The 14351-nt window shown below is 48.0% G+C and overlaps 1 protein-coding gene across 1 annotated transcript in view; it reads right to left on the bottom strand.

The window, feature by feature from the left end:
• LOC8031558 (tRNA (guanine(37)-N1)-methyltransferase) overlaps positions 1-14351 on the bottom strand; it is a 27681-nt gene continuing 13330 nt past the window's right edge. Inside the window, exon 5 of the mRNA XM_029986284.4 lies at positions 1-1025. Within this exon, the coding sequence (XP_029842144.2) occupies positions 17-1025 (1009 nt within the window). The 3' untranslated portion in view covers positions 1-16. The remainder of the gene's footprint in view (positions 1026-14351) is intronic.

The following is a 14351-nucleotide window of genomic DNA, read 5'->3' on the forward strand; positions in this document are numbered from 1 at the left end:
AATTCAGAGGCAGCCTTTATTCTGAACTACCACAATCGACAGTCCCATCTGTCCCGCCTTTCTCCAGTTTGCTTCGCTTTGTGGGCGGAGAACCAACGTCCCCAAGCAACACCTCTGGGGGAACGTCGAAAGTCACCCTCATCATGTCCTTGTTGGGGGCCACACTCCTCACAAACTTCACCTCCGCATCACTACCAATCGGCGCACCCAGGCCCTCCTCCACCTTCTTCCTCGCTTCACCAAACCGGTCCTCCTCCTTTACGAAACAGTAGCAATGAACCCTGACCACTGGTTTACCCCGTTCCAGCAGCTCCTCAGAGCTGCTCTTTGACGGTTCCTCGGCCAATGGATTCTTGACCGATCCAGCCGAGTCATTGGCTGACAGATCCCTCAATGGGTCGTTGGCCGATCCTGTAGAGTGATCCGCCGACGGATCCTTGACCGATCCAGCCGAATCATTGGCTGACAGATCCCTCAACGGGTCTTTAGATGATCCTGTAAAGTGATCCGCCGACGGATCCTTGACCGATCTCACTGAGCAATCGGCCGACGTTCCCGCCGAGCAATTTGCCAAAGAATCCTTTGGTAAATCCTTCGACGCCGTGTCTTCAGACGAATCTGGAGAAACCGGTTCATTCTCAAGCAGGCCAATGAAAGCGTCCAAGAACTCGGTCGCGAGCGACGGTAGGTTCATGCAGACGTGAACCCTCGCTCCCTTCTTTGCATGCTCCCTCAGGTTACAGCTGAGCACGGTGCGGATGAACTTCCTCCCGTCCAGGTTGTAGGTGCTGACCCGACCCGAGACCTTGTTCAGCTCCACGTTGCGCTTGAGCCACAGGAAGGAGTGGGGGTTGAGGTCGTTGGCGAAGACGACGCAGCCCTTGTGGGCGGCTGGCACGGCAAACGGACCGACTCCTGCAAACACGTCGTACAGGATATCGCCGCGGTTGAGGAGTGACACGACCCTCGAGTGCTCCGTGGACAGCCGCGGATTCCAGTACACCTCTGCAAAGTCAAACTGGAACCTGCAATGACGTAGCAAGAAGGCTTATGGCTGGTTCAGACACCCACACCTGCTTACGACACCTTAAACCTCTTGGGGTCTCTTACGAAACACGCTGGCACCATCTATCAGATGTAACAGTAAGAAAGCACAAAACAAATAGAGGGACGAAAACAGACATGTACAAGCTTTGAAAGCTTCACATGTATGTTTGAAAACAGACATGAAAGCTTGTACATGTCTGTTTTCGTCCCTCTGTTTGTTTTGTGCTTTCTTACTGTTACATCTGTCCCAACACGCTTGTCAAAGTCTTCATCGATCAGAACTTGACATTCCCATCCTTTTCAAAATATCTTTCTTTCTTTCCTGGCACAGAAAAAATAAAGACACAAAAACAACAATTTTTTGAGGATCTACATTCTACCTTGCAAATATTGCAGTTCCAGGGTCATCTCACAGAAGGCACCTACGTGCTCTCTCGTCCTAAGAGATCACAGCAACTCCGTCGTAAGCATAAGCGTGTGAGAACGGGAGTTTAGTCAGAGATGCCAATAAAGGAACCGTGAAGCAATTTGATCACTTTGGCTATAGAGTGTTGAAAATAAACACCGTACACTCATAAAGCATAGAGCTGTAATCAACTGCTCTATGCTCATGCTTGATTAAAAAAAAAAAAAAAGAAGGAATATAGGAGTTTTAGATTTTCTATACTTTTCGACTTACGGGGAGTGTTCTGCAGAACCAAATGGTCCTGCACCTTAACCCTTCACTTCTGCCATGTCGCCACCCTTCGCTGCGCAGTATTCCACGCCCCGTTTCTATCGGACTGGTTCCGATAGAAACGGGACAGATGTACATTTTTATCATTCTGCAGGGGTTGTAAGTCACTTAGTTTCCTCCTCTCTCGAACAGCGACGGGCGGGGGGAGGGAGAAGGAGGGGAACGTTGTCTCTGCGATCTTTCTTCGGAAGGGCGGACGCAGAAGAAAGATGGCGCGGAAAGATAATCCTAATCCTTTCAAAGAGTGACCTCGGCAGTCAAAATGAGAGCCCTTCGACCGATTTACGCACTCCCTGACCCGCGACAGCTCCGTCTCAAGTGCGCTCCGGGTGCGGTGGACGTTGCGAGCAATCCCAGCCAATCCAGCGCCAGGAGCGTGTCACACGACCATCAGGTTGGGCGGAGAGTTGGGACAGGCACGCAGAGCTCAAGGTCACATGGCACTCTTGCCGGCGCTGGATTGGCTGGGATGGCTTGTATCGTCCCGCTGTGCTCGGGCTGATAGTGAAACGGGAAAGGTGACCAGGTGATCATGCTCTATGTGCGAACCGCACGCAGTAAGTAGGGTCACACAACAAAAGACCGCAAATTGATTGGCTGCCATAGACGCGATCTCTAACGCCCTGTCCTTCTTTTTTTTCCTTTGGAAGAGCTCGAAGGTCACGAAAGTGAATGTAAATACCTGGTAGTTTGCACACAAACAAACAATCTTGTGACATATCACTACCAATTATTTTTGTTAGCTATTTACAGTCCCAGTGCACAACACCCATTCTTTAGTTTGATTATTTGAGGGAAAATTATGAGGTAGTTATTCAAAGCCTGTTTAATAAATTTGATGTTTTTTCGTAAAGCTTTTTTCAGCATATTTTGTTTTCTTGTTTTAGTCTTTGAGCTCATACAGTGATTCGCTATGTTTTTTTAACTTCTGAATATGAGGATGTAAACGGTCACGGGAATAAAAAGACAGAAATAAAGCCTACAATTTTCGGTACATCCTAATTAGTCCAGACAACTGCATTTATATTTTTTTTAGCTTCTGCGTGAGCCATATAAAGAATTTGTTTTAGCTGGAGTAGGCAGCGCGAAGTAATGGATGATCTCTAGCACATCCCCCCCCCCCCCCCCCCCCCCTCCTTTCACGTTCTGTAAGGGAGATTAGCCAGTGTAGTACATCTGCTGCTTTGGGGTTTCTAACATTTTCAGTCCAAGGGTGCCAGAAGCTATGAGCCAGTTCATCACTGCGAGAGTATCACGTGACCTTCTGGTTGGGCTGAGCGACACGTGAAGCTTTAGATCACATGACATTCTATCAACGCTGGATTAGCTTGGATTGCTTGTAGGATCCGCTAGGCTCGAACTATAAGTAAATGGAGTCTAGTGATGTATACCGCTACGATGCTTCCGCACATCGAAACAAGCATGGGTGGAGATAAAATCTAGGATCCCTGGGTTGTGCAGCGCGAACTTTCGCTCCATGTGTACTAGCTGCGACGTGTTAGCACACTGAGCCAACTTATGCCAGCGCATAGCAATGGGGTAGCTGGACGTCCTGCTTGCAGTGTCAAAACTGCTGACGTGAGCACATGAAACTTGTGATGAGGCCATGCGCTCGCACCAGTAGCTTGGATAGTGTTTCATACTAAACTTTTTACAATCACACATAGACATTGAGGCACTCTAGTCACACACAGAGTGCCTCCATACCAAGCGCTGGTGGAGTGTGATGACATCTCAGCCATTTTCTTCCCGGTCATTTTCTATGTTCTTAGAAAGTGCACGGACCCCGACGTCTCCAGGCGTGAGTGCTCAGCTTTGGCCAGAGCTTTGAAGCCATCTCCTTACTCAAGGTTTATTTATATGTTTTCTTCGGCGCGCGTCGGCGGCACTTTGTAAACAATGGATGTTTCCATTCTGTCACAAACAGACATCGAGTCACACATAAGTCACACATTCAGCGCAGCGCTACCTGAGTGCTGAGTCGGCATTACAAACCCGGGTACCCCTGCTTCATATGAAGCGTAAAATGTTAAAAACCCATTCAGAGAGCAATTTCGAACACGAGATATAACACACGAATGTGGCGGTGGCTCGCGGTCGCAGCAGCACTGAGCTAGCGTCGCGCTCTACTTGTGAAAATGCCCTAAGAACTGCCACGTCTCTGTTCGGAAAAGGCCAGGATTACCTTTCCACGCATAGCACACGCGCTTGCACGCGTAGTAAACCGAAGGTGCGTTTTATTTTCGATACACTCTGGTTGTGGGACTGCATGGCCACATACGATCATTCTAAAATCAATGTAATGTCATATGGCACAAGCAAGTTCGGGATTCACATTCAGAGTATCTCCATGCCTGGCATTTCACTTTTTTGTATGATCTTGCGCGAGCTGCCTGCACAATACATTCTCTAACACATAACTCGCACAAATGCTCTCCAAGCTCTCCTATGGTTACTATTCGTGACGTCACGAAGATAATTCCTTGTTCTCATTGCCCACTCAACACGACACCGTCAAAGTGCGCATCCAAATACTCTTATTTCTGTCGATGATGCTCTGATCGAATTTGTGGCCAAGATCAAATTGAAGACTGGAGGTAATTGCTTTCGGGCACCCTGCCTGCAGGTGTTGAGACTTTAGGCATCATAATCGCTAAATCTGTGGAAATTGAGTTTAAATTTCACTAATAAGATTGCAGCGACCCTTTTGGTTGTGCATGGCTTTTTTGCTTCCGATATATTCAAAATGGCAGAGCTAATCGAAATGTCGAACTCGCTTCCGTCTCTTGTAAGTTATAAGTAATCATAACCATGTTTTTTTTATCTTTCTTTAGTGGTCTTTTAATGGCTGCAAACAAAACGTCCGACTCAAATGAAATTCCTTTTTTTTTACTTGTCCAAGTGGTTTTTAAGTGCTAGGCAGTGCCATAACTACAACGACATAAATGTAATTGTTCGTCCTCTTCTGAAACTTCCTTTTTCGGAGGGGAGGGGAGGGGAGGGGGGGGGGGGGGAATGGACATAGTCGATATAGAGTTACATGTCTCATTCGAAACATAGTTTTTTCGGTGCCATTTTTAGTCAAAGTCACTTTCTTGGTATTCTCGAATGATATAATGCCCACTGTTCACTCAGGTGGTCCAAGTGCCCTCCTGTCAGTGGAGGGCACTTCCAGAGGGCGATCGCTCATATTTGAAGTACAGGACAACCGTTGCATAAACAAAATGGATATCTGTAATTGAAATCTGAAACTTCATGTTTTATTTTATTTTTAATACAGTCAAACCCGTTTATAATAAACAGCAGGAAACGCTACGATCAGTTCAATATAGCAAAAACCATTTACAACGAACTTCCACAATGAGTTCGTTGTAAGGCGAGAGCTTCCCTTTCTAGTCTCTTCACTTCCGCCTTGTAACCCGCTAGGAAGTTTTTTGTTTTCTTTTTTCTTGCATACGTGCAGGTTTTTTTTTTTAATAAAGCTTTGGTTGGGGCTAATTGGTTCATATCGATTAAAAGGTTAAAAGGCGCGAACAAACAGGACGAAAAAAGACACACGCACGACACGGACAGGTGCCAGTCCGTGTCATACATGTGTCTTTCTATTATTTCAATACATCGCTTCTCGTCGTGGGCAAACGCTTTGGGGTGAAAAGCCTTTTTTTTTTTTTTGTGCGTTTGTGCAGAGTGTATTTTTTTAGCTTTCTCCCCTTCTGAATCGTTTCTTTTCACTCAATTTTGTTCACACTTGAGCTTTTGGAATTTTCTTCCTTTCCTACTTCTTTTTTGGGGGGAGGGAGACACTAGAAGACAATTGTTTGCGCGCTTTTGAAAGCCTTCCCGGGGGGAAAAGTTTGATATAGCTAGGGTGAGTACTTTCCGGTGTTTATTTGTGAGAAAAATCGGCGGATGTTTTTCGGAGTTTATTTTTTTTCAAAGCACCGGTGTATTTCGGTGGAACGTCTCACGACGAGGCTAAAATCGATGAATATCGGTGAAAAAAAGCGATTGATCACAGACAGAGAATTCCAATTTTATTCACATAGTTCATACACTTCTTCTCTAGGAAGCAACTATTTCTCACACTTGGTTATAATAGTAGATGCAAGCAAACTTTCATGCTTGCATCTTCATGCAAGGAACGTGCTGCCGTTATGGCAGCACGTTCCTTGCGGTTCGCAACCCGCAATTATGAAAACGCACGCTCCTGTACGACACGGACGTTGGCAGTGTCTTCCAGGAACCACAGCAACCTCTGAATACATGGCTTGCACCGACATCACTTGGCCAGACACAATGAGGAAAAGGCACGTGAGAGCCTACCCTCCACTGTGTTAATTTTTCCACAAAAGGGCGCCATGGAAGACACAATAGGGGAAAGGCGTATGAGAGCTTAGCTTCCACTGTGTTCACTAGACGCTTTTGACCCCCAGAAAGGAGGGCGGACTGACGCTACCTGCAAGCCATGTATAAACACTGGAAGAATGCAGGATCCACGAGATAACACGTTTGACGAACCTCTACGAGGAAAGGGTTTCGCTAGGTCGGAAACGTGCAACGACCGGTGTTTTTCGGTTTTAACCAGGGCGAAAATATCCAACCACCAATGTTTTTCGGTTTTAACCGATTTTATATTTTCGTCACCGACGGATGCTTATCGGTGTTTTTCGGTTAAAACCGGAAAATGCACACCTTAGATATAGCCAATATGTTGTTCGTTATAAACCATACTTTTTACATGCATTTTTATTTAAATTTTCTGCGAGTTCGATATCGACAATAATTCGCTGTATGTGGGTTTGTTCTAAACGGGTTTCAGTGTATTGTACCTCGCAAACTACGAAGTATCTCTTTTTTTTTTTATTGTGATCTCGGAGACAAACGCTTGGATGTCAGGACGAAGGAACCGCCACAGCCACAGCTACGTAACTGTGCTGCGCATGAAAACTTTGGCAAGCTAAGAAGTTAGAACTACCAGCAAGGATCCTATAAGCCAGCCCCCCCCCCCCCCCCCCCCTAGGTTAGCAAGCTTGTTCGCCCGCTATTATGATTCTTTGTATAAAAATACCATCCAACCGTTGCATGCTATTTAAATAATTTTAATATTGCAAGGCAGGAAAAATATAGCGCGCTTGTTCGAGACAGGGATGCTCAGAGCTGAACCTGCTGCACTTCGAGAGTTCTGGCCCAAATGAAGATAATGTTGACCAAAAACCAGTTCCAAGATGCGTGCGCAGTTTCAAAGTGCTTTCCGGCACCAGCTTTGTGTCCCAGTTGAAGCTGTGCTCCCTCATTTCTGCCAGCTGTCTACGCTCGTTTCCTGTCTGTAGAGTTAGTTCAGTAAAGGCTGCGCTGTCAGGCGACGGGGCCACGAATGTCTGCCCCCCGCGAGCCCTCTTATCAGGGATTAGGCAGATTAACGGAGCTTAATCCGCTCCTGGAGTTGGCTGCTCTGGAGGAGGGGGGGGGGGGGGGGGTATTTAGGGAAGGGGAGGTGGCGGAAGGGTTGTAAAGGAGGGAAAGGAGGATGGGAAAGAAGGAAACAGAGAAAGTGGAAAGCGAAAAATGTACATCGGTCTCTAATATCATCTGAAGCCTACGTCAGTGGATTTCAATTTTGGTTTAAATTCATCCTGAATAGTATGCAAATGTACTGCACTTAAAGAGTTTGTATATATTCAACTACATAAACTCCAAAAGCATGCAAATATCGATCATAGATTCCTCACACTTCAAATGTACTCGCTCCATGTACCTTTGCAGATGTGGCACTGCATTGACGAATTCTGCTTCCTGCTATTGTTGGGAATTTTCCAAAGGAAATGAGACCATTCACAAATCTCTCGAAGCATTGTCAGCGTGCCCACGGCCATAATTATGCCTTGCCTGTGTCCAAGAAGGACTTCCCCTCTTGACAAGGTCAAATCTCCAAACCTTGTGACTGGTTTGCCATCGTTCTGATTTGCTTCCCACAGTGTATATCGCTGATGTAAACAGCTATATCCACTATACAGATCTTCATGTATCATTCGGAATTTAATGGGAAAGATGTGAACTGCTGTGGAGGATTCAAAACTGGCGGAGCAGGCGGTGCCGAGGAATAAGTTGAGGTCTCAGGCGCAATGCCTTCCTCACGCTATCGCTACCACTGCTACCGAATCCTGATGCTCATGTTGATATATCTGAACTGTCAAAGTCATCATCTTCATCGCTAATTTCATCAATGATATCACCACCGGAGAAACTTCAACTCTTCTGGGATGCCATGTTCTTGTTGGAAAAACAACTGTGTAATAGATCCTTCAGACAGCGCGGTGGGAACAGAACAACAGTTTATTTCCGTATGAGCGTTTATATACACTGCGCATGTTATGATAAGCGAACGCGGCTTGCGTTGGTGATAGGCGCTGACAGCGATAACAACAAATATACCTTGTCACTACATGACACTCCTTTCTCCTACGATTAGATGCACAAAACAATAAAGAACGCTTGGTTAATCATTAATGCCATAGCGTACAACAGGATGTCGATTGCGTGTTGATCTTCGTGGTGGAGCCGGAGCTTGCGTTGCTGACTCCGTGCTCGCCTCCGGCCGCTGCGACGTTCCCGCTGTAGGTGGGAGCCTGAAGTGATAGTCCACCCTTGTGCTGGCATCCCCTTGAGGCGCCGTCCAGGCTCGTCTCAGCTGGTTCCGGTGTCTGTGATGGCGCTCCCCGTTGTCCAGTTGGACCGTGTCCGACACCGGGCCTCGCACTTCCACCACGGTAGCTGCTTTCCACCGGGGTCCTGGATTGAAACTCTTTGCGTAGACTGCGTCGCCCACAGCAAAACACTTTGTTGGCGACGCCTGAACCTCAGGTTCACGCTGACGATCTGGGTGAAGTCTGTCCAAGGCTGTCCTCAACCTCCGCCCCATCATCAATTCTGCCGGTGACTTTCCCGTGACAGAATGCTGCATAGTGTGTTGTTTAAACAAGAACCGCGCAATCTTGCACTGAGTTGTGCCTTCCTGTTGTTTCTTCAAAGCTTCCTTGACTTCTCTTACCATCCGTTCGGCCCTGCCATTACTGGCGGGATGATAAGGTGCTGCGAACACTGTACGAACACCGTTCAATTTCAAGAACGTTTGCAATTCAGCACCAATGAACGCTGTGCCATTATCAGAGACGATTACGTCTGGCACCCCGTGAGTCGCAAACATTTTCCTTAAGCTGGTGACGACAGCTGAAGATTTCATTGATGGCATGATTTCTACCTCTGCCCAGTTGCTGTACGCATCAACTACAATTAGAAACACTTCTCCCTTGACTGGCCCCGCGAAGTCTACGTGTAGACGACTCCATGGTTGATCTGGCTTGACCCAGAAATGCACTGGAGCCTTGGGGTCGCTTTGGCGGTTACTTTGACACGGCTGACAGTACCGCACAAATTCTTCAATCTGGCTATCCATCTTTGGCCACCACATAAGCCCTCTTGCTGAAGCTTTCATGGCACTCATTCCCGGGTGGTTTGCATGCAGCAACTGAAGTACCCTCTCTCTTGCCACTTGCGGGATGACCACACGGTTTCCCCACAGTATGCAATCACGATGCAACGACAACTCAGACTTCCTTACCTCGTAAGGCGCGAACGTATTGTCCGGTTGCCTCGACGGCCAGCCACTGAGGATCCAATCCTTGACCTTGGATAAGATGCAGTCTTCCTTGGTCATCCTTGCGATGTCTGCCGCCTGGAGTGGAGCATACTCGACAGCTTCAAGCAGGAGCACGTCCCCCGGTGGCTGTGGCTCGTCTTCGTCTCCCACGATTGGCAGACGACTAAGCGCATCAGCGTTGGAGTTGTCTTCGCCCCGCCTGTACTGAATGCGATAATTATACGCCCCTAACAACAAAATCCAGCGAAGCATCCTGGGCGACAGCACTTCTGGCACCCGCTTCTCTGTGTTGAACAACCCCAACAGCGGCTTATGATCCGTTACTACGGTAAAGTCTCTTCCGGCCAGGTACTGGTGAAATCTTTTCACTCCAAAGACGACTGCTAAACCTTCTTTGTCAATCTGGGCATAGTTGCGTTCACTAGCACCGAGAGTTCGTGAGGCGTATGCTATAGATTGCTCTTTCCCGTCATCAGCCCTATGCGCCAGCACGGCCCCTACCCCGACAGGCGACGCGTCGCAGCACAAAACCAACGGCCGCTTGGGGTCATAGGGAACAAGTACTGCATCCGAGCTAAGCAACTTCTTCAGCTTTTCAAACGCCCGCTGGTGCTCACCTGTCCATTTCCATTCTTGCTCGTGGTCCAAAAGCCGATGAAGGGGTTCCGCCACTTCTGTCTTCCCCTTGAGGAAACTGGCGTAGAAATTTAACAACCCCAAGAAAGCTTGAAGCTGCTTCCTGCTTGTCGGCGGTGGCGCTTGTTGAATGGCGTCCGTCTTGGTCTGGCTCGGGTGGATACCTGCGGCATCGATTCTATGTCCCAGGAATTCAATGCTTGCTTGACTGAATTCACACTTTTCTTTGTTTACTCTTAGCTGCGCTCTTTGCAGACGCGCCAGCACGGCTGCAAGCCTTTCCGAGTGTTCGTCTGCGTTGCTTCCCGATATCAAGATATCATCGAGATAAGCCTTCACCCCCGGAATCCCTGCCAATAACGTGTCGATGACTCGCTGAAACACCCACGGAGCCACCGAGATTCCAAACGGCAGCCGCCGGACCTTGCATAGCCCTTTAATAGTGTTGACGGTCAGCATTTCTGCTGATTCATCATCTAGGCTGAGCTGTTGATACGCCTGAGTTAAGTCGAGCTTGGTAAAAATTTTACTCGACCCCAAGGTCGCTAGCATTTCCGCGGTTGTGGGCAAAGGATACCCGCTGCTTTTAATAGCCTTGTTTACGGTACTACGGTAATCCCCACATAAACGCAAGGTTCCGTTTTTTTTCCTCACCACTACCAGCGGTGTCGCCCAGTTTGAGTACTCAACCGGCTCCCAGACGCCTTGTTGCACCAGGCGATCCACTTCCTTGGCCACGTCGTCCTTGAGGGCCAGCGGGACAGGACGACTCTTGAGAAACACCGGGCGGGCGTCCTCTTGAAGCTCTATGTGAACTGGCGGTCCGTTGAATCCAGGCAGGTCACTGCCGAAAACCTCAGCAAAACGCGATGTCACGTCCTCCACCTTGATCTGCTGAATTCCACTCAAACGGATGCCCAGCGACTCAAACCAGCTACGTCCGAGTAAACTGTTACCACGCTTCTTTATTACTAACAAAGGTAGCTCTGCTCTACAGCCTTTGAATTTCACTTCCACGTTTGCCCGACCCACCACGGACAATGATTCATTCGACTTTGTGCCGGCTTCTTGCAGCGGTATCTGGCCTCGATTCTTCTCGATCAACCGAAACGTCTCTTCACTCACAATCGAGCAAGATGCTCCTGAATCGACTTCCATCGGAACTTTCTCTCCTTGAATGTGCACTTCTACCATGAACTTTTCAGCCTGTTCACGCACTTCGCATACAGAAAACAATGCGCTCATTTCATAGACGCCCCTGTTTTTTTCCTCCCGCTTGCGCAGGTCAGTTGGCTTCCGCGGCGTCCGATTCTCGTCTTTTGAACGACAAGCTTTTGCCACGTGTCCAACCTTTTTGCATTTGAAGCAAGCAGCCTTTCTAAAACGGCATACATGCGGAGCGTGCTTACCGTTGCAGCGGAAGCAGCTGACGTCGTCCGCCTTGGTGTCCAGTTTCATGCGTGTCGCTTGAACCAGGCCCTCGCTTTCTTTGGTTCCGTCTTGAGCTTGCTTGCGTATATCGCGCTGCTGCTTCTCCGTTGCCTCCGCCGTCAGCGTCATGTCGTACGCCACCTCGAACGTCAGGTCGCGTTCTGCGAGCAGCCGCTGTTGAACCGCTTCATTCTTTATTCCGCATACGAACCGGTCCCTCATCATGACGTCCAGTGGAAGCTGTTTGTCACCGAAACCGCAGTCTTCAGCCAGCTTACGGAGTGCCGTAACATACTCCGACGCCGCCTCACCCTGAGCTTGGTTTCTTCGGTAGAATAAGAATCTTGCGTACAGCTCCGAAGGCCTTGGATGCATGTGCTTCCGCACCGCCCCCTTGATGTCGTCGTAGCTCGCCGCCGTCGGTCTTGCTGGCTTGACCAAGGTCACGATCAGCCCGTAAGTGTCCTCGCCGCAACAACTCAGCAGAACCGCTCGTTTTTGCTCGTCCGTGGTTATCTTGTTTGCAGCGCAGAACATCTCTAGCCGTTCGACGTATTCATCCCAGGACGCATTCGTGCCGAGACGATATTCGCCGATCCTGCCGACCGACATCTTGCCTTACTCGACCGGGACTCGCCCGTCCGTCGATTCGCCTCGTCGCCAATGTAATAGATCCTTCAGACAGCGCGGTGGGAACAGAACAACAGTTTATTTCCGTATGAGCGTTTATATACACTGCGCATGTTATGATAAGCGAACGCGGCTTGCGTTGGTGATAGGTGCTGACAGCGATAACAACAAATATACCTTGTCACTACATGACAAACTGCATACATCTTTTTCTCCCTTTTAAGAGCACATATAAATAGGGAATACGAAGTACCATGTGGTCATAATTAGGGTTCAGCGTTTTTGGTTTAAACTAAAAAAAAAGACGATAAAAGTCTGCCTAAAAAAATTTTACGAATTCGGTTTTAACCGAAAAAAAAAAGTCAGTTACTTAACTGCTGGGTGCTCGAGGGGGGGGGGGGGGGGGGATGGAGAGGTTGCTTGCTATTCAGTCACTATTGACCTAGTATCCACTTCCTTTCGCAGGCAGGTTTCTGGATCTGCCTTTGTAAGCTGAAAGAGGGTTCAACATTCTACAAGAACTTCAGGGGGTTATTGTTCCTATTGTACTGAGAGCATTATCTCTTCTTTTTGTGGTAGGGTTTTTTGTGGTTTTCAAGTGCGGGAGTTTGGGTATGGGATTACTGTGTACTGCAGAGGTACCCGGAAAAGCCCTCAATTAATTTTTTTAACATCCTCTCCCAAGCTTTTCTCTGGTTGAGGAGGGCATAAATACGATTTAATTATTGCTGTTTCTTGTAGTCTCTGCTCTGACAATTGCCAAGATGGCTAAAAAAAAAGTGTGCAGAAGATCACGCACGCAAATTTCGAGATTTTGAAGTGTGCTGTTCCAACGAAAACGGTAACGACGGCCACGTTACTGTCATCTACAAGTACTGTCGAACGACCATCAAATCAGATCAAGGCAGGGCCGCAGTACACCTAGCAGAGCACGTGAAGTCAGCTCGACACGCAAAGCTAAAAGCCGCGCACTCCGAACCTGGTAAGTGCAACTTATTTCATTCGCATAGCCTTATTACAGCTAAACAATGACGCAGTGAAAAGAAAATCCCTGCTCCTAGTGAACTTGCTATACATCTTGGAAAAAACATACTTTTTAAAAGTGTTGTTTGGGCAATAGAACGACTAACGCAATTTTCAACACAAAATAATATCATTGCAGGATGCTCCTCGGCGCAGCTTTCCCTTCAATCGTCCATAACATGGGCTGTCGAGAAGTGAAAAGACAAGGACGACATCGCCCACAACTCCTGCAGGTCCTTGCGCCAGGTGACAATCCCGCTGCACCAGACAAACGGCCCTTGGGATCCCTTTCGTTGGCACTGTCCAGCGGCCAGAACCATGCCAACATCCTCCCAGATGCACAAGAAATGCCTGCCCGAGGTATATAAGAGTAACGTAGCAGCAATCCAAGACTCCATCCGGGGCTTCACAATTGCGGTGACCCTTGACAAGTCCCCTGATCTCCGAGGACGCCCTGCTCTTGCTATGATGGCGACATTTTATGACCCTCCTTTACCAGGCAAGAACACACCCATGCTTGCTTTATAAGTGCTGCTTCAGTGTAACGCTTTAACGATGGACATGATTCTGCAAGAAGTTCTACTCAAGTTTCGTAATCGGCTCAATGGTGTTTCCATGCTTGTCTCAGATTCAGCAACCTACATGAGGAAGCTTTATAAAGATCTCTGTCAGTCAGACCTCGAGTCTGCTGGCTTCACTTAAGCGATGCCAATCACCTTCTCAACAACGCCCTTTCTGAAAGTCCCTGCTTGGAAGGTTTCGCATGCGTGCACGACTTTGTTATGCACCTCACTGCGATACTGAGGAGCTCTAGAAAGCTCCGGCGTAAATTCTATGCAATGTGCAAGTTCATGAACATGGATCTGAAGTTCCTAACAACCTTTTTTCCTACCAGATGGTTTCCTTTCCGCGAGTCGCTATGTGATGTCTTGACTACTGGCACCCTATTTTTGCCTTCTTGGAAAGTTGTGATGCGAAAGGCGAAAAACGCAAGTTGCTTCAGGCTATACTTTGGGACAGTGGAGCAGTGAAGGACCTCCTGATTAAGAAGAAATTTGTGAGAGAAAGGTCAAACTCGATTTCGGCCATCTTGAAAAAGGTAGAATCGGAGCACACGTTTGTGTGCGATAACTACTCCTCGCTCGTGAAACAGCTAGAAGGGATCTTGCAGGAGTGGGCTGAGGAGGATTG

The sequence above is a fragment of the Ixodes scapularis genome, unplaced genomic scaffold, assembly GCF_016920785.2.
Source record: "Ixodes scapularis isolate PalLabHiFi unplaced genomic scaffold, ASM1692078v2 PGA_scaffold4__175_contigs__length_147842914, whole genome shotgun sequence".
Classification (NCBI taxonomy): domain Eukaryota; kingdom Metazoa; phylum Arthropoda; class Arachnida; order Ixodida; family Ixodidae; genus Ixodes; species Ixodes scapularis.